The sequence below is a fragment of the Haematobia irritans genome, chromosome 5 (assembly GCF_050003625.1).
Source record: "Haematobia irritans isolate KBUSLIRL chromosome 5, ASM5000362v1, whole genome shotgun sequence".
NCBI classification, from domain to species: domain Eukaryota; kingdom Metazoa; phylum Arthropoda; class Insecta; order Diptera; family Muscidae; genus Haematobia; species Haematobia irritans.
Genome location: NC_134401.1, coordinates 122,644,422 through 122,671,019, shown reverse-complemented (window position 1 = coordinate 122,671,019; position 26,598 = coordinate 122,644,422). Strand labels below are relative to the sequence as shown.

At 31.2% G+C, this 26,598-nt stretch overlaps 3 protein-coding genes across 4 annotated transcripts in view; 1 reads left to right on the top strand and 2 right to left on the bottom strand.

Moving 5' to 3' along the window:
• The window catches only part of LOC142240026 (uncharacterized), a 105,663-nt gene that overhangs the window by 7,685 nt on the left and 71,380 nt on the right, over nt 1–26,598 (top strand). The window lies entirely within an intron of this gene.
• On the bottom strand, nt 2,074–11,470 carry LOC142237753 (serine protease inhibitor 42Dd-like). The gene is made up of 5 exons (XM_075309146.1): nt 11,409–11,470; nt 11,210–11,313; nt 2,610–3,520; nt 2,400–2,544; nt 2,074–2,345 (listed from the first exon to the last, which is right to left on the bottom strand). The coding sequence occupies exons 1-5, from the start codon at nt 11,468–11,470 to the stop codon at nt 2,221–2,223; spliced, it is 1,347 nt and encodes a 448-aa protein (XP_075165261.1). The 3' UTR covers nt 2,074–2,220.
• LOC142240201 (serine protease inhibitor 42Dd-like) lies at nt 12,356–18,426 on the bottom strand. 2 transcript variants are annotated; one of them, XM_075311902.1, is made up of 4 exons: nt 18,303–18,426; nt 12,856–13,772; nt 12,646–12,790; nt 12,356–12,580 (listed from the first exon to the last, which is right to left on the bottom strand). In XM_075311902.1, exons 2-4 carry the CDS (start codon nt 13,729–13,731, stop codon nt 12,456–12,458), a joined length of 1,146 nt encoding a protein of 381 aa, XP_075168017.1. In that variant the 5' UTR covers nt 13,732–13,772; nt 18,303–18,426; the 3' UTR covers nt 12,356–12,455. The 2 variants fall into 2 exon arrangements, with proteins under 2 accessions (XP_075168017.1, XP_075168016.1); XM_075311901.1 differs by lacking the exon at nt 18,303–18,426 and adding an exon at nt 17,774–18,013.

The following is a 26,598-nucleotide window of genomic DNA, read 5'->3' as shown; positions in this document are numbered from 1 at the left end:
CCCTTTGTATACAAGGCGGGCCATTGCGGTGACGTAAGGCGCTCGGCGATGAATTCCCACTTATAAAAATTGTTTAAAATTTAAGCACAGTCGCACGCATGCGACTAAAGTCGCACATTTTACATATTTTAAAAAAGTCGCACAAAAAGTCGCAAAATGAGACTAAAGTCGCACAACGGTAATACTGGCAGTAACAAAATATTCCGGTAAACCAAGTTAGCTTAAAAGAATGACAATTTGCGTATTTTGGTTAAATACGATATGTATTGTTACTCAGTAATCAAATATGCAAGTGAAACAATTTTTAGCTTTATCATTTTGGCTACTCTTTCTAATACCTACCCTACGGGAAGTGGATCAACCACAGAACCGGTACAGGACTAGTCCCTGGTGTGTATAGACCAGTCCCAGTTCTGGTCAAAACGTATGAAAGGGACCGGTAACTTTAACATGGATTTGCCATTGGTGGGGTAAATTTACATTTTAGGACGCGTCTTGGAATCATCCCAAAGGACACGTCCTGGGACAATTTAGCAGGAGCACCCCATAGACAGGTCCTCAGGAAGCAGTCTCGGATAAACTCTTAGAAATCTATTTCAATAGGTTATTCTGATAATTTTATTTCACTAAATGTGAAAATGCTTGATATACAAATCTTAATGGACTTAAGATTCTAATATCAAGCGAGTACGGGAATAAATACATTACAACTATTTAAAAATTGCAACTAACTGGAGCACATGTACCAGTTCAATGATAGGAACGTCAGTGTCAATTTGCACCAATTTCCCATAGAGTAGTTTGAGAACATTTTAAATTTTGGAATTTTATATGGCCATTTGTTGATCGGTTAATATGCCGTCAACCACATTTACCCCCATTTTCATGAAGCTCCGTTTGAGCTACGTTAGCAAACGAAATGTTAAACCGTTCTATGGACATATCTGTGATCTTGCCTATATAATTCATATGACAGTTAGGAATTTATGCGCTGAAATTTTTTCAGTAAAAGTTAACCGGAGAGAAGATATTTGCAATTTACTTCCTGTTAACTGGGAGTTAAAGCCTAACGGAGCTACATGAAAATGACCGCAAATTGTATCAAAATAATCAATATTAACAAGAGGCATACATATTTTTTTAATATGTATTGTTACTTAGTAAACTCGGGTATAGGAAACAAATTTTAGATATGTCTGCTTGTTTCACTGTCAAACAGCTTCAGTTTGGTCTATAATTTAACCATGAATCGTCTTACAAACGACCAACGCTTGCAAATTATTGAATTTTATTATTATTTCGATGTACCAGGCCGAAGATCAATTTTTATATTGAAAAAATGTGTTCAGCGGATTAGCTCAATGGGTCAATGCACTAAAAAACGAATTTATTTGAATTCAAAGATTTTGACCTTTCCTTGAGGATTTTGGTATTGACTCCAAGCTAAAGATGCTACTTTTTCAAAACAAAGTCATTTTTAGATAGATTTCAAATAGACTTTAAATCAAATAGGCAAAATCCTCAAAATAAGTATTAGCCTAGTTTTAAAACTTTTTTACCTTATATCCAAAAAATAAATACCTCAGTTAATTTAAAGAATATTTTTTTAATAAAAATTGTTTTTCATTGCTTTGAGCAAAATTTGCCGTCAAATTTCACAGATCTTGTCCTAAATTTAAAGAAAATAAATCATAAAGTACAGATGAAGAACTTTCTTTTAATTAATATTTTTTTATTTTAAATTTGTACTTAATATTATCTTTCATATTAGGTTAATATTCTTTTCAGTGTGAGAACGTACATAAAAAAGAATTATCGATTTTAGAGTGAAGGTCAGCCAGAAGCATTCCAAAACTACCAAAGCATCCAGAAAAAGTCACAGTTTGGTGCGGTGGCATCATTGGACCGTACTTCTACAAAGATCATTCGAATCGTAACGTAAATGTGAATGGTGAGCGCTACCACTACCAACTTTTTTGGACCATTTGAGGAGCAGTCCACATTTGCATGACATAATTTTCAACCATTAAATTATATGGACCGTACTATGGACTCAAATAAAGATTTCATGCATTTTTCTGAATTTTATATGCTTTTTTCTTTGAAAATTTTTTCAATTAAAAATCACTTTTTTTTATTAATTTCAAATTTAGTACAAATACTTTTTGAAAATCGTTTAAGATAAATGTATTAAAATTCTGAATATTTGTCAAAAACTGTCTAGAATTTGACAACATGACCAGCAAAATAAACCGTTGTATTACTGCGTATGGCAAACACGAAAGGATGATCAGCGTAGAAATTCTTTACGTGTATCTTTCCTCTCAATAGAACGCATTTTGTGTCTGGGGGAAAAAAAAGTAAATGAAACAAAAATTGAGTTTCAAGCGGTTACTTACAATTTCCCGCTGCGGCTTCGCAACCATCTTCGTTAACATCCAAAAATGCTTTGTGAACAACATCTGATACCTTATGTTTTACAGATGATTCGGCAAATAGATTGCTGAAATTTGCTTCATTTGAGAACATGGATGTCAATCCCATCTGTAAAAGAAAAAGAAATACATGCTATACTCAAAACACTTTAAAACTCTTCCTCGCCCCTTTACCTTTTTCAAGGGTTCCTTCAAACCGATATCGAATTCAATACGGAATTTCGGTAAGAACACATTCACATCGGCTGTATACATTTTTGAGGTGATATCGTTTAAATCTACAACTTTTAGTTGACTTTCTAATTTGGCTAATCCCTCCACTTCATTGGGCAATATTACCAACATGGATAGATCTGATTTTTCATATGGCATTTCCAAAGCTTTGGCATTGTATTGGGGTAAATCGGCATAACGAAATGTGTCATTCTCGTACATCATATCAACTTGAACTTCTTGTATGGAATTTATTTTAAAGTTTCTTTTAAACGTTGAGAAAAAGGGAATCTTCCACTTAGCCTTAAAATGAATGGCATTAACCAATACTGAACTTGTGTCGCCATCCACAGAATTTGGAGCCAAAACATTTTTAATTTTACTTTCGGTTTGTTGCTCCACCCAACTGTTTATGTTATTGATAGTTTCTTGGGAATTACCAAAGTTAACACTCTCCGCTTTGGCATCGAAAAATTCCGTGGCAATTTTGTTAAAATTATCCGAAATTTTCAAATTCTGATTGACATAAATCCGATTTGCCATCTTTAGAATGGCACCATTGGTTTTAGGATTCTGGAATGTATTTTTCAAAAATTCACCATAGTTTTGAGCAACTTGACTTCGATCACCTTCGCCCAAGTGTAAAACTTTACGCATTTCTTGTGCCGTTTCCGCTTCAGCACCAGTGAAGGCTAAAGCCAGGCAGGTTTGTATCGAAGCAGGGGAATAGACCACATTTTCTGATATGCGTTCTGGAGCTATGGTCCCAAAAAGATCGGCGGCAAAAAGGTTTCGCGTTGCCTGAGCTGATGGTGGTATCGTCCCAGCCATTATACCATGAAATGTGACACAGATCAGTCCAATAATGAGAGCTGTAAATATAGAAGAAAATCTGTTATTGGACTTTTAACAATTTTAAGCTATTTGCTTTCGTTTTCCGGACATTGGAAAATTGTTCTACAACAATGAGAGAAAAATGATAAAAAGCTATTTTACGTTTTTGAGAAAAAATATGGCTTGAGATTCCAGACACTATCCCAGCAAAATCAACAAGCAAAGATTGGGAAGTAAAGTTAAGACGTGGATAAATGAACAGTAAACATGGTGAAACAATGAAGAAAGGGTGAATGAATTAGTAGGAAATATGAACTATATGATCTTATTTATGAATATTTGACTATGAAACAGCTCTGTGGAAAAAGGGTGTCGCACATACTCGCTATTGATCAAAAACAGCGGCAATTTGATGTTGCGGTTGATTATTAGAAATTGTTCATCATATGTAATAAACTCGAGGTTTTGGATTGTTTGGATTCATTCAAGAATACGCTGAAGGGAATCGATACTGATCCATTAGTTTTATATGGCCCCTATAAAGGCCATTCTACCGATTTCATTTTCTGAGCAATTCCAAATTTTTTTTATGTATTTTAAGTTGCCTCCAACTCCATTAAAAAGCATACATGTTCTTCAACAATTAGTTTTATATGGCACCTATAAAGACCATTCTACCGATTTCATTTTCTGAACAATTCCGAATTTCTTTTATGTATTTTAAGTTGTAGTAAAAAAGCTTTAAAAGCCATCGTGTTCTTCAACAATTTTGAAAATAATCAAAGAAGCACTACTCATCTTTTTGAATTTATTCACTATTTCTGAATTCGGCAAAACTCTTAAAGCCGAATTTTTAATAATCGCCAATGTTGTGTTTGAGCAAAATGAAAAGTTAAGTTTATGAGAAAAGGATTTCTTTCAAAAAATCTCGAAAATATTATTAAAAAGTGTTGGATGGAAAATTAATTGATTTCATTAAACTTTTAACCAAAATAAAAATCAATGCATTAAATAATTTAATCAACAATATGATCAACATTATCTTTTTATTGACCCCGATGAATTACATTAATATATATAAGTTGAACATTCATAAAATCAATTGAAGTCGTGATTGAATCCAACAAAAAAAAAAAATGCAAAATTTTACAAACTGCAAAAGAGGGCGCAATACCTGCCACGAAGGTGTTTACGTTTCTAGGCCCCGTTTCTCATATTTCGTTATTGTACCCAGAAGAGGAATATGAATACTTAGAGCAAACTGAATGGTGAACATGTTACATGTTTGTTGCAACCATGTTTTTTCTCGGATATTATGTATATGAATTCGACAATTATTTTATATTTGGCGAAAAACAACGTTTTTTCCATTCCCCCATTTGCTCGCGGAATTTCAGGAGCACAATAATGCGAAACATCATTTCATCTTACGCTGAAAAAATATTTGTTGTCTTCAATCATGAAATTAATTGATCCAATTAATTTTTAATTGCGATGTCTTCAATCGCAAAAATGATAGTATCAATCACCGAAGCCAATTAAAAAAATAATTGTTCCAATTAAAAAATTAATTGATTATTTAATTTTTCTTGTAGCAATTAAAATTTCAATTGAATATTTTTTAAAATTCAAATAAAATTATAATTGGAAAAATTGATTATATTTTTTCTGTGTTTTAAAAGTCGATTTGATTTTGGGTACATTCGCTCCCGCTGAGTTGTTCAAATTTTCTTGTCACGTTTTCAACACTTCTTTATGTCATCTACATAACTCTTATAATGTCCGAAATTTGAATCATGATCTCGGTCGAAAGGTACAATTTTGCTAAAGAGCTAATTTTCACAATTTTACGTAATCGACTATTTAATTTTGGGTTAGTGGAAATGTTCATTTTCTCTATTTTTTATTATTCTCAATCTAATAGTATCCATAATATTGGACCTGTTTTCTTTTAGTATTCCATGCAACATTTGTATGAGCTATCCAGAATATCGTTGCATTGGTGTTCTATCCAGAACATATCATTAGTGCAAATCGCGTCGGTGTTGCCAGATTGCATTTTAATAAATTGACGTTTTTTCAATTCACAATAGCAATTTATTGCGATTAAATGGCTATTTATTTTTGCGATTGCGAAATAATGAAATTAAAAGTAGTACAGTGCCATAAATAATAAGCTACAGAGTATTCGCGATGAAGTGGTACTGTAAGGTCTCCTAAATATTTATGAGTACGAGATAAGACGGTCCAAAAATGTCATTTTCGTTTATTTTTTGTATATGGTGATTTTTTTTTATAAACAATAACTCACTTTATTTTTTAAATTACTTCGTTTAAATGTAACAAAGGTTTTTTTTACTTTTAAACTTTTTACCAACTACTTTGACTTGTCACCAGTAAGGTCTATTAACATTTGACTAGAATACAACTTGTCGTACCATAATGAAAACAGTTTGTTATTTGATAATTTTTCACACTCACCACACTTGTTGAATTGGGGTGGGTATCTTTGTATGGTTTCATTTATTTTGAATTTAATATATTAGTCATTAATAACACCGCACAGAGATGTGGGAGAGTGAGTGAAATTTTACTCAAGCTCAAGCACATTCCCAAGGGAAAATGTTTACATACGCACACTCACGAATCAATTGTGTGGTAAAAACTCACACTCATGCATATTCACGAGGTGAAAGCTGTACTCACGCACAAAAAACTTTTAAAGACTCACGCACAATTTACGACAACTCACATAATAAACAACAAATTTCCGAGACTCACGATATTTTCAAATGCTAATAAGTAAACCACGACCAGATACAGAGCTACTTCCTAACCACTAACTACTAAAGTATAGTGGTGAAACCAGTTATAGTACCGGTTTTTTTTTTTAAATACGTATTTATTCTGAAGAAAAAAGTTTAATTGTCAATACAATGGTTTTTATTTAACAAAACATAGAATTTTTCTTAAAATATGTTCCAATCTATGTTTCAAAATATATTATTCCACCATCAATTCCAGCTCTCCTAAAAATGCAAATAGTGTTGAAAACGTTAGCTAAAAATATATTTTTACAAAAATGTCAATTTAATCTACTGGAACATATTTTTTTATACCCACCACCATAGAATGGTGATGGGGGTATAATAAGTTTGTCATTCCGTGTGTAACACATCGAAATATAGACTTCCGACTATATAAAGTATATATATTCTTGATCAGGGAGAAATTCTAAGAAGATATAAGCATGTCCGTATGTCTGTCTGTCTGTCTGTTGTAATCACGCTACAGCCTTCAATAATTGCGCTATCGTCCTGAAATTTGCCACAGATTCGTTTTTTGGTTACAGGCAGGTCAAGTTTGAAGATGGGCTATATCGGTCCAAGTTTTGATATAGTCCCCATATAAGCCGATTTCTCGATTTGGGGTCTTGGGCTTATAAAAGTTAGTAGTAGTTTTAGTCCAATTAGCCTAAAATTGAAAATCTGGAGGTACTTGAGGATCATACAGAGGTGTGCCGAAAATGGTGCCCATCGGACCATGTTTTGGTATAGCCCCCATATAGACCGATCTCCCGATTTTGCTTTTTGGACGTCTAGAAACTGTATTTTCTATCCGATTTGCCTGAAATTGAAAATCTAGAGGTATTTTAGGACCATAAAGAGGTGTGTCGAAAATGGTCCGTATCGGTCCATGTTTTGGTATAGCCTCCATATAGACCGATCTCCCGATTTTGCTTCTTGGGCTGTATTTACTATCCGATTAGTCTGAAATTGGAAATTTAGAGGTATTTGTGGACCCCAAATATGTGTGCCGAAATTGAGGTGTATCGGAATATCTCTCGGTTTTACTTCTTAGGCGTCTAGAGACTATATTTTCTAGCCGATTTGTTTGAAATTGAAAATCTTCAGGTATTTTAAGATCACAAATAGGTGTGTCGCAAATGGTACCTATTGGTCCATATTTTGGTATAGCCTCCATATAGACCGATCTCCCGACTTTATTTCTTGGGCTTCTAGAATCCGTAGTTTTTATCCAAATTGCCGGAAATTAGAAATATATACGTATCTTAGGACCATAAAGAGGTGTGGCGAAAATAGTCCGTATCGGTCCATGTTTTGGTATACCCCTATATAGACTGATCTCTCGATTTTACTTCTTGGGCTTCTAGAATTCGTAGTTTTCACCAATTCGTCTGAAAGTGGAATTTTAGGGGTATTTGAGGAACATTAAGAGGTGGTGAGTATTGGTCCATGTTTTGGTATAGGCCCCATTAGACTTAACTCCCGAATTTATTTCTAGGACTTCAAATCAAGGCGTTGTTTCATCATATACACGATATGTTATGATTTCTCTAAAACTCAAACAAAATTGGTTCTCATAAATCCACAATCTGAGCTGGTCTTCATAGGTAGAATCTTTAATTTTTTTCTTCGGGAAGCGTACTGGTTGAACTGATTTGCTATATATTTTCAAGTAACTCGCTACAACCATGAGTTTTCAAATTAAGCTATTATATTTGATTCATGGTGGTGGCTGTTTAAGATTTGGCCCGGCCGAGCTAACTGCTGTATATACTTGTTTAATTACTTTTTGTTACATTAATATTTTAATATTTCTCTATTACCTCTACTTTTACTGCTACTGCTGTATATACTTGTTTAATTACTTTTTGTTACATTAATATTTTAATATTTCTCTATTACCTCTACTTTTAGATACACTGAAAAAACAGTGAACCCTTTTCCATTGCAAAATGAACTAAACTGTAGTAATATTGACCATGATTTAGCCCTTAAGATTTTTTTCAACTTGTCTAGTTTATAATTTTCTTAAATTTTAGTTCATCTATAACATTGTAGTTTAGTTCATTTTTACAACACCAAAAGATTTATATACCTCTACCAAGTTAAAAAGTCAGTATTATTTTGGTTTACTTGCTTATTTTGTGGGAAACCCGATAATAAAAATTGGTTAACAGTCTCTTTAAAATGTCGACGACTAAACTATTTTTAAATCGATCATTCCACAGTACAGAGAAATTAAATAATTAAAGGAACAACAAACCGTTTTACTATTATGAACATTTTCATACATTAAAATTAAACTTTCTTTAAGCAAAAGTACTTTATTATAAAAACTTATGATGAAAGTTCTTAATACAATGTTTTTTGTGAATAAAAATTATGACCACGTGGAACAGAGAGTAGTTCATTTGAACTCACTGTTTGGACATTTTGACTTATCCTTTTTTATTCATCGTAGGTACTTTTTTCACATATCTTGCTGGAAAAAATGGAAACAAAAATGAAAATTGTTAAATATTAACACCATGTAATGAAATATAATTTTTAATTCTTCATTTTAGCTTGTAACTTACCATATTTGGGGCATTTTATCAAATGGTGTAAAGAATTCAACTTTTCTTTGGAAAACGTATCTCATAAAATTTGTACCTGAAACAATTAGAGAAATAATGAAGTATTCTAAATAAACTCATAAAACTGTGTTGTTATCGATGTGAAGGATATAATAAAATAAATATTCTAGTTGAAAGAAAGCCAAAGTTTTAATATAAAACTTACCAATTCTCTATTAAATTGTACGCTGAGGGGAAATAAAAAAGTTGTCCAAATTTATTTGGGTTACTCTGAAATTAAATATTAAATAAAATTATTAAATACGTTTTCTAAAAATCTAATGAAAAAAAAATAATAATATGCATTAAAACCCAAATATTCTTGATAACCCTAGATAGTCATCATTCGTCAAAATGACGACACGTAATTTCATTTTCGATTTAAAATGCATTTTAGTCTATTGGGAAATGGTGAATTTAAGTTATACTAATTCGACCGTTTTATGAATTTTTGATTTATACTACTTAAAACCAAATTGAATAAGAAAATAAACTCAAGTTTGGTTCAATTTTTCGCTCACGATGAAAATTTTAGCATCTTGAAATGAGCCGTAGTTAAAAATATTACATTGGTTTCCAAAAAATTTGATTAAAGAAATACTAAAATAAGGCATTAAAAACCTGTAATTTTGATGATAAAAAGGTCACAAACACGTAAATATTCTAGTTAAAATAAAGCCAATTTTTAAAAGAAAACTTACCAATTCTCTATGTTTTATTTTTTCGAATCCATCTGGAGTTGCTCTGAAATTAAATATTGTTTTTACAACAAAGAAAAACATTAAACGGGTTTCCAAAAAAATAATTAACAAATAATAATATACATAAAAAATATTCTTTTTAAAAGAAAGTCATATTAAAAAAATACTTACCAATTTATGAATAAACTATACGCTGAGATATAACAAAAATTTTCCAAATTCATCTGGAATTGAATATTAATTTTTTACATAGAATAATACAAATTTCAATACACTTTCAATTTCAACATATTTTCCTAAATATTCGTAATAACTTTTTTCTAAACTACTGATAAAATATTAATAACTTTCATTTAAAAGGTTTAATAAACAAACACCAATATATGTCTCAAAAATCCAAAATATTCCATGCCTTTATACTCTCTTGTTGCATACCTACTTAAAAGATGCAACAGCCCACGCCAACGCCAACTATACAACTGAAGCATGCCAAACAAAACCAAGCAAAGCCAAAACATTCCTACAACAACAAAAACACATGTGCCTTTATTGAAAACAACACCTCATCCAGCCAAATAAACCATCTGCGAATATCAAACACACACACACACAAATCACTAAATGAACAAAAATAAAAACAACCCCACGCTCATGTATACACAACAAAACTCAAGTAACATCATCTTTACATTAATCACATTCCACTATGCCGATAAAGATCTCTGTACTATGCATTAGTTAATCGCATCTGCTGACAATTTACTCTAAGAATAATATTCGTAAAGGCACACCAGTTTACGAACAATGAAACGTTTAACTTAAAATTTGCAAAATTTTCGAGAAATGTTATCTACCACTTTTGACGAAACTGTCTATAAATTTAATTACATGTGAACTAAAAATATTTCATTGGGTAATTTTTTACCAACAATTATTAACTATAGGAATTGTCAGTAAGAAATTGCTATCCACTTTCAAGTTCATTTTTCGTAAAAAAATATTTTCTCATACAAAAAAATCTTATAGTAAATTGCACTTATTATTTACAAAATACTTTACATTTCACAAGTAGTTTTATAGCATGACAAACAACCCAGTTAAGAAATTTTTTAAGGAAATTTCCATCGTATTTTGTAGGCCATGAACTAAACGATTGCTACTTAAAATTTGTAAAATTTCCTTTCGAGTAGTTAATTTTCGTTGAAGATACGAAAAATGAACTAAAATTCTGGAAAATTCTTGTAATAAATTATTGTAAAAATCTTCTTAAATTTACGAGACACTTTTTTTCTGTGTATTTTTTGATATTTTCACCTTTATTTTACTCACTCTTATTTGGTGCGAATGGACTGACCAATAGAACTCGACTGACTTTGAAAACAGCCATTCCATCAACAAGAATAGCTGTACTTTGTTTTGTTTTTGTTTCTCTATTTGCAAAAAAAAAAAATATGAAGTAAATTGTGAAATTTGTACATGGATTTCTTGTTTTCGTCATTCAAGCATTCATTATTGCATTACTTGAGCCCAGTTCTGTAGCTAGTAGTAGTACGCCACAAAAACATATTTTGTGAACTAGATACCTTTTTTGGATTCTACATTACCTGTAGTATAAAATGGAGCCAGCTCAATAAGGCATTTCCAAAAGCTAATTTCGGAACTAGATGTTGGTGGCACGATTCGTGAATATTTCGTCTCACGCTCACAACTTTACTGTATTAGAACTATTCAGAGTTCAAGTTCAAAAGCTGTCTATTATTTAGAAAGAGGAGAGAAAACTTTCGCTCACCGAAATATTGCTACCACAATTTTAAAGCTTTCAAATGCTTCCAGTTAACATTTGCAAAGTCGCCAGTCTGGCACATAGCGCTGCTAGTTTTGAATCCATATACGTTTCAGTATACGTTCAACAGACCCAGGCATAAATATGACAGCTGTCGGATCTATACAATATGAATTACAGCATTTTGACCGATATATTAGTCTCAGACACCATAAAGTGTATATATTCTTAGTAAAATTCTGAGTCGAGAGAGCGATGTCCATCCGTCCGTCTGTTGAAATCACAGACGCATCTACCTGATACTTGGCAGAAGTAGTTGTTATTGATGTAGGTCGGCTGCTATTGTAAATGGGCCATGTCGGATCACGTTTAGGTATATCCCGCATATAAACTGATCCTCAGATTTCGTTTCCGGAGGCTCTCAGAGGAGCAACTTTAATCAGGTCAGGTAGAAAATTCATTCACCAAAATGAATAGTATCTTTTAATTTTTAAATGGATCAATTAATTTTTTAATTGACGTTGATGATTGATACTATCATTTTGGTGGCTAAAGAAATTTCAATTAAATATTAATTGGATCAACTAATTTCGTGATTGAAAACAAAAAATATATTTTTCTGTATGTATTCTTATGTTGCAGATCCTCTTATTCGATCCGGTTGAAATTTGGTCCGTGGTGTCAGTATATGACATCTAACCAACATTCAACAATTGGTTCAAATCGGTTCATAATTATATATATATCCCCAGGTTTGATTTTCTGCACTTTCTGTATCACGATTATTTCTGCATAAATTGCTCCATATCGCATCATAATTACATATATTGCCCCTATATTAAACGATTCACAAATTTGAATTTTGGAGTTTCTTGGATGAACCATTTTCATTCGACCCGGTTGAATCTTGCACCTACAATTGGTCCATATAGATTCATAAGTCTAAATTTGGGTCATCAACCAAAACTTTTTCCATAAGATAATATAAACTTGTTGTATTTATTAATATAAAATGCAAATATTTAAACATTTACTTGTGCAAATACTTTTTGGAAATCAGAAACTGCCTAGAATTTGGCAACATGGCCAGCAAAATAAATCTCTGTGTTACTGCGTATGGCAAAAACGAAAGGATGGTCAGCACGGAAATTCTTTTGGTCCATATTTAAGCTCATCGGAACCAATTTTAAGTCTGGGGAAAAAGTAAATAAAGAAAAAATGAGTTTCAAACGATATACTATAGATAAGTTTGCTTACAAGTAGCCGCTGCGGCTTCGGAACCAGCTTCGTTAACATCCAAAAATGCTTTGTGAACAACATCTGAAACCTTATGTTGTACAGAGGATTCGGCAAAAAGATTACTGAAATTTGCTGCATTTGAGAACATGGATGTCAATCCCATCTGTAAAAGAAAAAGAAATACATGCTATACTCAAAACACTTTAAAACTCTTCCTCGCCCCTTTACCTTTTTCAAGGGTTCTTTCAAATCAATATCGAATTCTATACGGAATCTCGGTAAGAACACATCCACATCAGCTGTATACATTTTAGAGGTTATATCGTTTAAATCTACACCCTTTAGTTGACTCTCTAATTTGGCTAATCCCTCCACTTCATTAGGTAATATTACCAACATTGATAGATCTGATTTTTCATATGACATTTCCAAAGCTTTGGCATTGTATTCGGGCAAATCGGCATAACGAAATTTGTTATCCTGGTACATCATATCCACTTGAACTTCTTGTTTGGTATTTACTTTAAAGTTGCTTTTAGTCGTTGACACGTCACTAAAGGGATTCTTCCACTTAGCCTTGAAATAAATGGCATTAACCAACACTGAACTTGTATCGCCATCCACAGAATTTGGAGCCAAAAGATTTTTAATTTTACTTTCGGTTTGTTGCTCCACCCAACTGTTTATGTTATTGATGGTTTCTTGGGAATTACCAAAGTTAACACTCTCCGCTTTGGCATCGAAAAATTCAGTGGCAATTTTGTTAAAATTATCAGAAATTTTCAAATTCTGATTGACATAAATCCGATTTGCCATCCTTAGAATGGCACCATTGGTTTTAGGATTCTTGAATGTATTTTTCAAAAATTCACCATAGTTTTGAGCAACTTGACTTCGATCACCTTCGCCCAAGTGTAAAACTTTACGCATTTCTTGTGCCGTTTCCGCTTCAGCACCAGTAAAGGCTAAAGCCAGGCAGGTTTGTATCGAAGCAGGGGAATAGACTACATTTTCTGATATGCGTTCTGGGGCTATGGTCCCAAAAAGTTCGGCGGCAAAAAGGTTTCGCGTTGCCTGAGCTGATGGTGCTATCGTCCCAGCCATTATACCATGAAATGTGACACAGATCAGTCCAACAATGAGAGCTGTAAATATAGAAGAAAATCTGTTATTGGAGTTTTAAAAATTTTAACTTATTCTCTTTTTTCCGAGGAAATTTATCTACAAAATTAGTATATAATTAGTTTCTTCGCTCATTTAAACTGGTAAGAAAATTTTCGTCACAAGGTGATAATGTATTTTTAATTGGAAACTTTTCCCAGAATTGTCATCCAAATGGCAAATAATTTTAACACCTTTTATATATAAAGCACAGTAAAGCGTTTTTCTAATTGGTTCGAGATTCCAGAAACAGCCCCAACAAAATCAACAAACAAATATTGCATACTAAGTTAAAAGTGGATAAATTAACAGTAAATTTGGTGAAAATAGGTGATGCTAAAAAAGGAGAATGAAGTAGTAGCCACTCTAAAAATATCACCTAAATGTGTGAATCATCTTATTTATGAATATTTGGGTTAAAAAAATGTTGTACAGAGGGTGTCGCACAAACTCGCTTTTGATAAAAAAAAATTAAATGTAATAAACTCAAGGTTTTGTTAAACATGAGCTATATTGGTCCCCCGAATATAGCGACTTTCCTATTTAATTTGATGCACAATTACAAGACTACCGATATGCTTGAATTTATTTGACATTTTTAGACTCATGCAATTATATGCTGAAGACGATCGATTCTAATCCATTTTTTGTTATATGTGACCTATAAAGCCAGTCCTTTCGATTTCATTTTCGAAGCAATTGCAATATGTATCCAAGTTTTTGTTTGGAATTATAATACATTTTCTAGCGAAGGCATGGATTCTGAAGTAGGGCTGTGGAGCCGGTCCATCCATTTTAATGCCCATATCAATTTATTTGAAACAATGGATATTATTTTTATTTTAAGGTCATATACATATGTGGAATATTGACAGAAAATTTTTTCAAAGTTGTTTTTTATAGAAAATTTTGTCAAAATGTTATTTCTATAAAAAGTTTTGTCAAAATTTTACTTCTATAGCAAATTTTGTCAAAATTTTATTTCTATAAAAAATTTATTCAAAATTGTATTATATAGAAATATTTTTTTCTATAGAAAATTTTGTCAACATTTTATTTCTATAGAAAATTGAGTCAAAATTTTGTTTCTATAGAATATTTTGCAAAATTTTATTTCTATAGAAAATTTTGGAAAATTTTGTTTGTTACACAAAAATTTTTTCAAAATTTTATTTCTATTTATAATTTTATTTCTATAAAAATTCAAGTCAAAATTTTATTTCATAGAAAATGTTGCCAACATTTTATAGTAATAGATTTTTTTATTAGAAAATTTGGTCAAAATTTTATTTCTATAGAAAATTTGGTCAAAATTTTATTTCTATAGAAAATTTTGTCAAAATTTTATTTCTATAGAAGATTTAGTCAAAGTTTTGTTTCTGTAGAATATTTGGCAGAATTTTTTTAAAATTGTATTTTTATTGATAATTTTTTAAAAATTTTATTTCTATAAGAAAAAATTGTCAAATTTTATTTCTATAGCAAATTTTCTCCAGTTTTGTTCTTACAGATGCTCACTAATACTCACTGCTATAAAAATGTATTCAAAAATTTATTACTATAAAAATATTTTTTTCTATATTAAATTTAGTCAAAATTTTATTTGTATAGAAAAGTTAGTCAAAATTTTGTTCCTATAGAATATTTTGCAAAATTTTATTTCTATTGAAAATTTTGCAAAATTTTGTTTGCTACACAATTTTTTTTTCTTTTAATTGTATTTCTATTGCTAATTTTTTCAAACTTTTATTTCTATAAAAAATTTTGCCAAATTTTATTTCTATAAAATTTTTATTCAAAATGTTATGTCTATATATTTGGTCAAAATTTTATTTCTATAGAAAATTTTGCCAAAATTTTATTTCTATAGAAAATTTAGTCAAAATTTTGTTTCTGTAGAAAATTTTCCAAAATTTTATTTCTATATAAAATTTTGCAAAATTTTATTTACTAGACAAAAATTTTTCCAAAATTTTATTCAGTGAGCATACAATTTTGGAAAAATTGCTGCTAAGTCGAAAACTTGTAGAAATGACTCAAAATTTCAAAATTTTCAATGAATGAATCATAAGTGCATTTTTGCGAAATTGTCTAAACAATTATAAATATTTCCCAAATATTGCCCGAGATTTGTAGAAGTCTGATTTGAGATTTTATCAAAATGTAGATCTAAATACAAAGTAGTGCAGAGTATATTGTAATCGGCCCGCCCGACTTTAGACTTTCCTTGCATTTTTATTTTTCGTTAAAATTGTGTTACGTCCCATAACGTTAGATTTAAATTTTAAGTACATAGATTTTGTAGAAGTATATACAATTTTGTCTAAATCGATTCATATTCAAATTCATGCATATATGGGAATATAAACCTTTATATAGCTCGCAACAAATTTAAAGGATATGAGATAGTATCAATAATTTTGGTCCACAAATACATACACTGTTGGTATCTTCTCATATTATGATGGGTATTTATATCATTATTTTATTTATTAAACATTGCCCTAAATTTGAAATATAGAGTTCAATAGGCATCTAATGTGAAATTAAGACATTTTTTGCACACGTAAATAAATACGATACTTTATATCGATCCACTTACGGTACCCCCACAATAGAACTACAAAATAGTGGTATTAAAATGAGATTTAGATATATTACCCGGAGTCGGAGTCGAGCTGATAAAAAATGCTGGAGTCGGAGTCGAGCAAAATTGCCTCGACTCCACAGCCCTGTTCTGAAGGCTCTTGTTTGTAGCAATAAACCGACTATAAATGTTTTTTCTAAAATTCACCTATTCAAATCCATCTATTCTGTATCGACCCACTGTGAGGCACATCAAAACGAAATGAAGTTTACAAACACACACTACGAGTATGTATTTTAAGGTGTAGCAAATAATGTTAAAATTATTTATTGCTAAGAACAATATCAGCGTACACATATAAGCCTCCAATTCCATTAAAAGTCTGACGTGCCCATCATAAATTATGGAAATAATCAAAGCGCCCTACTCATCTTTTTGAATTTACTCATTCTTCTAAATTCGGGGAAAGTCCCAAAGCCGACTTTTTAATAATCACAAATGTCACAAATTTTCAAATTGTGAAAAAAAAATTAAATAATTTTTTCTTTAATTTTAGCAAAGATGCATTTCTTTCAAAAAAAAAAAAAAAAAATACGAAAATATCAAAACATATTCCATGAAAAAGTTAAGTGATTTCATCAAACCATAATAAAAATCAATATATTAATTAATTTAATCAACAACATTTTTAATTGGATCATTCAGTTTTTGAATTGACGTCGATGTATTATATTAATATATATCAATTAAATATTAAATCAATTAATGCCATGCTTGAATCAAACAAATATTTTTGTTTAGAAAAAAGTTTTGAGAAATTTCACAAATGTGAGTGTTGATAATCGACTATTTGATTTTGATTTAGTGGACATGTTCACTTTCATTGGCCTTGTTTCACACATTTCATTATCGCCCGGTTTTCCACTTGCAGAGTCTGGATACAGTCCGTCAAATATGTTTGCCATCTGAAATGTGTTTCGGGACCCCCTCTCTCAGAACTTTGTTTCTGGTTTTAGAAACTCAAACTCTGCAGTTATGATCACCTAGGGAATACAATCATAGATTGTTGTTGTATGCTCTGTCTCATCAAGTGTTCTTCGAATTACTTTTTTCCCTTATCCTCAGTCTGATTGCCACTACTGATAAATGCCACTTAGATTTATCACACATTGACCATCAATTTTAAACATATATTAAGCAGATCTCCTTTAGGAACACACGGCTTGATTTATTAGGTTATTTTGCATTTTAGCTGATATTGTTTACATTTGAATAGCACTCAAATATATCAACAATATTACTCATAATGAATAAATTGACATGTTAACATTAATGTCAAACACTTTTCACTATCGTATTGTTTATAGAACCAATATTTTTCATGAATAGGGAATTCACCTGGTTGAATAGTTAATGAAGTCATTGTTTTTATAATTTAGTTATTCTTTGTCAATAATTGTTAATGCTAATTGTATTGCCAAAATTTGTTTAAATACAATTGTATTTTCGAATATGTTTATCGTTTTGTTTTCGGGGGTTTTCGGTTTTATTATAGTTCACTTCTCACTTTATTACACTCGCGGTTATCTTTCCCAGTGTTGATTCACATTCAACAATCTTGGGTAGACTGATCATTTTGTATGGCAGTACCTCATCACTATATATGATTTTCTGGCAATACCCATTGTCCTCAGTATTGAGTAAATATTTATTATTATTTTTGTTGTTGTTTATTTATTTTTAAAAGTGATAAGTAAACATACAATACTCAAATCTAAGCTCAGAGTACTGGTATTCTCAGATTAGGTAGTACTCCTTAATATATATCAGTACGAGTGAAGGTGCAGTTAAATAATGTAATTTTTCCTTTAATTTTCTTAAATATGGTAAGTGTTTTTGTTTCTTCTTCATATAATAAATAACTCACTTTATTTTTTAAATTACTTTGTTTAAATGTAGCAAATGCCTTTTTTACTTTTAAAGTTTTTAGCTACTATTTTGACTTGTCACCAGTAAGGTCTATTAACATTTGATTGCAATACATACTGAAAACAGTATGGTATTTTATCGCCTTATCTTGTTTAACTCACCACTCTGTTTTCGGTGTTTTTGCATTTTGGGTTGGTTATCTTTGTTGGGTTTCATTTATTTTGTTTTGACTTTTAACTATTGATGAACCTAACCTATTAGTCATTAATAAAGACTGCATAATAGAGGTGTGCGCGTGAGTAAAATTTCACTCACTCTCAAGCCCATTCTCAAGGGAAAATATTTACTTACGCACACTCACAAACTATATGTGTGGTAGAAACTCACACTAATGCATATTCACGCATAAATAACTTTTAATGGTTCACGCTCGCGTACCATTCACGCCGTTTTCTCGAGACTCTGTACAATATCAAATGAGCTAAAGTAACAAAGTCGCAAAAAATAGAATATGTTTCACTCGCCAAATTAATATAAATAATAAAATAAAGACGTGATTAGCAAATGAGCAAAAATTAAATCTTGAGCTGGAGCACGATTTGTTCATGAGTGTGAACGAGAATTGGGAAGCATTTACCTATTTATCTATTCGTGTATTCATACCTTTTCGTGCGTTCACAAATTTACCTCATAGATAACATATCGATGATGTATCGGTGACAAACGCAGTTAGTTTGAACATTTCTGACAGATGATTTGTTATCAAATTAAATATTCAAAAATGAAAAAGAAAAATACAAAATTTTGTTTTTGAGAAACTTTTCTATTTACGAAAAAGACAAAATGAAATTTCCGAGAATTAATTTTGGGTTCTGTAGCATTTTCGATACGGAGAGGGACGGCTCATCTGTTACTTGCCTATCTATGGCTGTTTATTACATAGACACTACACCGAAAGAATTCTCTTCGTTAATTTTACGAAGAATTCTTCACAAACTATTCTTCGTGAATTCATACGAAACGTCTATGAAATATTCAACATTAACTTTTCTTCGTAAAAAGTTCGTATTGGTAACGAAACTTTCTTCAAATTTCATGACTTTTGTGAAGAAATTTTTGACGAATTTATGAATATTTTACGAAACATTCTGCGTTAAAATTTCTTCATAAAAAGTACGAAACATTTTCTTTTAAATAACGAAGAAGTTTAATTGAAGTTGTAAAATTTCGATTCGCGACTTCAGTTTGTCTTTGATAATGTGCCTGAGTGTATTCCTTTATTCAATTTTTTTAATGTATGTCTATACTACTTCTCATTGGGGTGATAGCAGGTGTTCGAAATACCATTCGAACAGAATTATCACTTATCTGTTCTCTCAAGTATGTGTCTACTTTAATTGCATTTCCATTTAATTTTACTGTCCCTTTTTAGATTAACAGATGTAAATATCTTATCGGTCGAGTCCTAGGTATACAAAAAATCTTTATGCATTCTTGTTATATTTGTATATATTTAAGAGATAGTGTCTCAGAGTTTATGAGTGTACTTATTCCTTCTTATCTGCTAATATGGAGTCCTACTACAACCAAATGCACTTTGGGATATAACATTTTTTCTAAAAGTTCGAACATTTTTCACAAAAAGTACGAAAGTTTTTCATAAAGAGTACGCAATTGTTTCCTTAAAAGTACGTAACAATTTCATTAAAATTATGAAAAATTTTCGTAAAAAGTACGAAACAATTTCATAAAAATAACGAAATTGTTTCATAAAAAGTACGAAGTTGTTTCTTACAAACTACGAAAAAATTTGAAAAACTTTTATTCGTAAAAAGAACGAAATATTTCGTACTTGTAATGAACATTTCTTTTGGTTGCAAAACAATGACAATCTTCGTACTTTTAACCAAATGTTTCGTTCTTTTTAGGAAGAAAATTCTTCCGGTGTAGATAGATAGATAATTCACTTCTCTCCGAGAAAAGATTGTCAGTTCCAAAAATTAATTATCCGACATTTGCCTATGTGTTGTTCGTAAAGAGCAACTCTGCTCAAAATTAAATTTCCTATTTTCGTATTTGTGGTCACAATATTTTGTGCAAATATTAACTTTTAATATTTTAATTTATTTATAAATCGTCTGGTGCATCATAAATGTTCTAATTTTGTGTAAAATTGGAAAACTACAAAAAGTAAAACGAAAGAAATCGTAAGCGTGCTCTGATTTTCTTGGTTTATTCTTAATTATTGGAACTGTCAAACGTCGTTTGTCACCGATGGATCATCTATCTATGTAGTGTCTTTGGCTTATTAGTTAGAGAGAAGAGGAAACTTTCGCTCGCCGAAATGTTGTTACCTTTACTTTTTGAGTTTAGAAATGCTTCCAAACAAATTTTTACATATTAATAATTATGAAGATAAAATCAGTTAACATTTGAAAAGTTCTCAGTCTGATATTGCTAGTCTGACCCTGCTAGTATTAAATCCATATGAGTTTTATGCATAAATAATATCATATTATGATAGCTGTCCAACATAAATACATTTTGCAATGAACTAATATTGATTAATGATTTCAGGTTTAACACCAATGTGTCAAAAAAAGATGTAATTGAAAGAAAACTTATCAAAAAAATAGATATTGGTGGATTATTGGATAATCTTTAATTTCTTTTTTTTTTTACTTATAGTAACTAGCTTTTATTTATTAAAATATTCAAGTAATGTTTTTATAATTTTTTTTTATTACAAATATTACACACCATATAATAAAAATGTAAATTAACAATTTTGAATGGTTAAACATATAGTGTTAATAATTAATTTACCTAAGTATCCAATTATGGGCTATGTATGCTTATATTATATAGAAGAAGAAGAAATAAGGTTTATAATATGAACTACAGTAACCTGGCTTTGATTTGCCTCCCGAAGCAAATCGTATAAAAGGGTGGTTACCTCCGCGACCAAATATCGAAAAATAATGTAGCAGGTCTTTGTCTAGACATCATCCCTAACCTTCCTTGGAAATTTCACCAAAATCGGAGAACTTTGGCCCAATTTTGAAAAAGTTAGGCAAGGCGGATGTCCCCCTCCCCCACCGGATATCAAACAAGAGGTACCCTATTACCCTCTACGTTCTCCGAGCATTTTTCATGTGAAAAAAATAAAATTATTTTATAACAAAAGCAACTGCGATGAATTCAAAATATAAAAGTTTGTAATGTGCGCTGTACGTAAAAAAAGATTTTCGCGCTTTTCCGTTGAAAATTTTCTTAAATTTTCTTTGCTATAAACTTCACAGCTCAAGACCTTTCCAACGAAAGCGAAACCGTGGAAATCGGTTCATGCGTTCTGGAGTTGCAACAGAGATGGCGCTGTATATAAAAAATAAATTCCCGCTTTTCCGTTGAAATTTTTCTTGAATTTTCTTTCACACAAAAATTTTTTTTCTGATTCAATGACGAAATTAATTGATCAAATTAATTTTTAATTGAAATTTCTCCAAAAAAATTAATTGAAGGTCAATTAAAAAGTTAATTAATCCAATTAATAAATTAATTGATACTATTACTTTTGTGATTGATTTTTGTTTCAATTAAAAAATTTGTCGAATCAATTAAATTTTTAATCGAATATTTTTTAAAACTCAATTAAAATTTTAATTGGAAAAATTTACGTGATTTTTTTTTGTGTGTTGCTATAAACTTCACAGCCCAAGACCTTTCCAACGAATGCGAAACTGTGGAAATCGGTCCGTGCGTTCTGGAGTTATTGCGTTAGAAAGGAAACCCCGACTTATTTGTATATATTAGATTGAATAAAATAAGCAACCAAAAAAAATATGATAGCTGTCGGATCAATATTATATGAATTAGAGCATTTCGATTTTTATACCCTCCACCATAGGATGGGGGGTATGTCATTCCGTTTGTAACACATCGAAATATTGCTCTAAGGCCCCATAAAGTATATATATTCTGTGTCGTGGTGAAATTCTGAGTCGATCTGAGCATGTCCGTCCGTCTGTTGAAATCACGCTAACTTCCGAACGAAACAAGCTATCGACTTGAAACTTGGCTCAAGTAGTTGTTATTGATGTAGGTCGGATGGTATTGCAAGTGGGCTATATCGGTCCACTTTTACGTATAGCCCCCATATAAACGCACCCCCAAATTTGGCTGCGAGGCCTCTAAGAGAAGCAAATTTCATCCGATGCGGCTGAAATTTGGTACATGGTGTTAGTATATGCTCTAACAACCATGCAAAAATTGGTCCACATCGGTCCATAATTATATATAGCCCCCATATAAACCTATCCCCCGATTTGGCTTGCGGAGCCTCTAAGAGAAGCAAATTTCATACGATTCGGCTGAAATATATGGCCTCAAACACCCATGCAAAAATTGGTCGATATCGGTCCATAATTATATATAGGCCCCATATAAACCGATCCCCAGATTTGACCTCCGGAGCACCTTGGATGAGCAAAATTCTTTCCATTCGATTGAAATTTGGTACGTGTTAGTATAGGGTATCCAACAACCATATAGGAATTGGTTCCTATCAGTCCATAATAATATATAGCTCCCATATAAACCGATCCCCAGATTTGACCTCCGGTGCCTTTTGGAGGACCAAAATTCATCCGATCTGGTTGAAATTTGGTACGTGGTGGTAGTATATGATATTTAAGTCTTTAGTCTTTCGTAGAAGTTTCTACGCAATCCATGGTGGAGGGTACATAAGATTCGGCCTGGCCGAACTTACGGCCGTATATACTTGTTTTTTTATTGTGAAAATTGTAAACTATTGCTTTTTTAGTTAAAAATACGAAACACAAAGTTAAATACAAAGAGAATTGGCAAAAAATGCAGAAGGAACATGTTAATTAAAAAATGCTGTTAATGCAAATCTTGGTTTGATAATTAGTTTTCGAGCACTGCTTGAGGAAATGAACTCTTAAGGATTTGTTCGGTTACAACATATCAGATGTTCAGGAGTACTACTACGTACCTTTTGCTGCAGGAAAGTACATTCGTGATAAGACTTTGAACTAAATTACCGGGATTGTTAGATAATGAGAAGTAAATGCTTAAGCAACTGAATTTTACAAGGAGAATTATCTTATGAAAAAAAGGAAAATATATATTTAAATCAGTTGATTTCATGTTAACTAGATGCTTTAATTTTTCCAAAAATAACGGAAATTAGTAAAATGAATTAAATATAACAAAAATAAAATACAAAATGTTAAAAATGTATATTATTTTTGTTACTATTACTTACTTAAAGCTTAGCAGGCATAGTAGTAGTGGTATTAACAGCTCAACACAGAATCAATTAATACATTAACTCATTTCATATATAAGTATTAAAAAGCAACAATTAGTAATTTAGCTAGAAAACTAAATTGTCAAAAAATATATAAAAGGTCATTATTTTTCATTAAAGTTTATCTGAAACAAGAAACCCAAATACCGGCGGTACAATGTTATCAGCTTTTGCTAATGCATTTTTTTATAAAGGACTTAATAAAGTGGTGTTTGAGAAGAGAAGATCGCAATATGTGTTTTTTTTTTTTATATTATAAAAAGAACTCAACGCAAAACAAATATGAGACTCTCTCACTAAACATCCAAGCAAAAAAAGCGTGGGCAAAAGTAGTGAAAATTGATCCAGAAGTGGTTCAAAATTGGCGTAGAAGCGAAGAATTTAACATGGGTTTGTCATAGGACCGATGTCCACCATTTCAACAGCAGTAGCACTGAATTTGCATCACTTTTTAAAATGTGATCCGAATCGCATGTTTTGGGAGTGAATTAAAATTTCTTTTCGCCAAATAAATATTTTAGGACCAAAAATAGGTGTATCGAAAATGAGGGGTATCGGTCCATGTTTTGGACCTAAAATTGAAAACCTAGAGGTATTATAGGAACATAAATAAGTGCACTCAAAAAAAAGTGAACTCTCTATTTCACTAAAGCCAATTTAACTTTATCTTAGTTCATGGAATTATTATGTTTGGAGAAAGTTGCCTTTACTTTAATAATTTTTTGTTTATGTTAGTTAAATTAACTAAAACCGAGGAAAAAAATATACTCAAATGAAGCATAAAGATTAACTAAATTCGTGTATTCCACAAAATAGTTCAGAATTTCTTTAAATTTGTAAATTTTACCAAAAAGGCGTCCATCATGAACTTCGTATGTCACTAAAGACATTCTTGCAATTTTGAACTCCAAGTTTTTCCTTCAAACTACAAAATTTTCTTTAACAAGTGAAAAAACTTAGTTATGTCTAATAAATTTTCTTGAATTTGTCGAAAAATATTTACTTATTTTTATGACATCGGCGTGATGCCAACGTTTGTAATACTGTTTAGTTAAAATTTTCTACAAATATTCAAAATTTTCTAAAATTAACCGAAAGTTATCTTCCCGGTGGGTTCACTGTTTTTTCAGTGTGTGCCGAAGATGGTGCCTATCGGTCCATGTTTTGGTATAGCCCCCATATAAACCGACCCCCCGATTTGGGGTCTTGAGCTTCTAGAAACCTTGTTTTCTATCTGATTTTACTTCTTGGGCTTCTAGAAACCGTATTTTCAATCCGATTTTCCTGAAATTAGAAATCTAAAGGTATGTTAGGACCACAAATAGGTGTGCCGAATATGGTGTGTAACGTTCTATGGTTTGCTATAGCCCCCATATAGCCCGATCTCCCTATTTTACTTCTTGAGCTTCTAGAAACCGTAGTTTTTATTCAATGTGCTTGAAATTTGAAATCTAGAGGTTTTTGAGGACCATAAATAGGTGTCCCGAATAAATTGTATATCGGTATAGATTTTGATATATCGCCCTTATAAACCCGCCCTCCGATGTGGGATCTGAATTCTGTAGTGTTTTCAGAACCACAACTAGCTGTGTTGAATTTTGTGTATCGGTGCATATTTTTGACATAGCACCCATATGGACTGATTTCCTGATTTAACTCCTTGGGCTTATATAAGCCGTAGTTTTTATCCGATTTGCCTGAAATTGTAACGAATTTAGTTTTTATCGCTCCATTTGGTAAGGACTCCATATAGACCGATTTCACTTCTTGAGAGTATAGAATTTCCAAATCTATAGATTTTAGATTTCAAATTGAGGCGTTATTTAATCATTTCTATATAGTATCATTCCATACATTATCAAGTAATCCTCTATATATTATCAAGTAAAACACAACGACGAAGAGTTTTCAAAGGTAACTGTTATATTTGATTCAAAGTGGTGGGTATTTAAGATTCGGCATATTTTCGAAAAAATTTAAATAACATGTACTTTTTATTAATTCTTACTTTATTTTTAATCTATTTGAAATAAAAACAAGTAAGTAAAGTTTAAAGTTACCCTTCACCACTATGTAGACCAAACTTTTCGATACCATTTCAACTCCATTAAATTTGTTGGGAGCTATTTAAAGGTTTATATTCCCATATACATATATGAACTGATCTGAACAAAATTTTTTTTATTCTACTACAAAATCTCTAGACTTAAAACAACGATTTAACACAATGTTAGTAAAAATATGGGAAATTAAAAGCTAGAGCCAGTTTATGCAATTGGACAAAATTGCACTTATAATTTATCGGGCGATACATATGTATTCGAGGTATAGCAGTATTTTGCCACAAATTAAGCACCAGAGAAATTGGAAAAATATAATGGGAGGTTGCGACTAAATTAAATGTTTACTTATTACACTACACATAGAATCTATATTCCGTCATTTGTAGACCAAAGTATAAAATAGCCATCCGATTACATTACCACATTATTTGTTTGATGGGTTATTTTATGATTAAAATCCATACAGTTCTAGTTTAAGGTTATTTCTCACATCAATGACGTTTTGAGCGCAACGAAGAAATCTAGAGATTTTAAAGAATAGCTTATTCTCTTAGCCTCACAAGGTCTCTTATACTTCTATATGATAATAATGCAGCTTAAGTTAAATATTTGACTATCCTCTCATAGGGTCTAAAGACGTCTTCTTTCGGGATTTCTTAGAAACTCGTTTTCCCATTATCGGCGATAATTTCACAGTAGTCGTTTCCAATTGATAACAGAATTAAGTGAATCCATGTATTAAATTTCTTATAAATACGGATTGTCCGTTGGTGGATCATTAGTATAAGACAAAGCGTGGCGTAACCATCAACACAGAAAAGTAGTGTGATTTAATTCAATAAACATATATTCGTGTTGTTTTTCTACTCGTATTTTCCGAAGGCCTAACCATGGCAGGT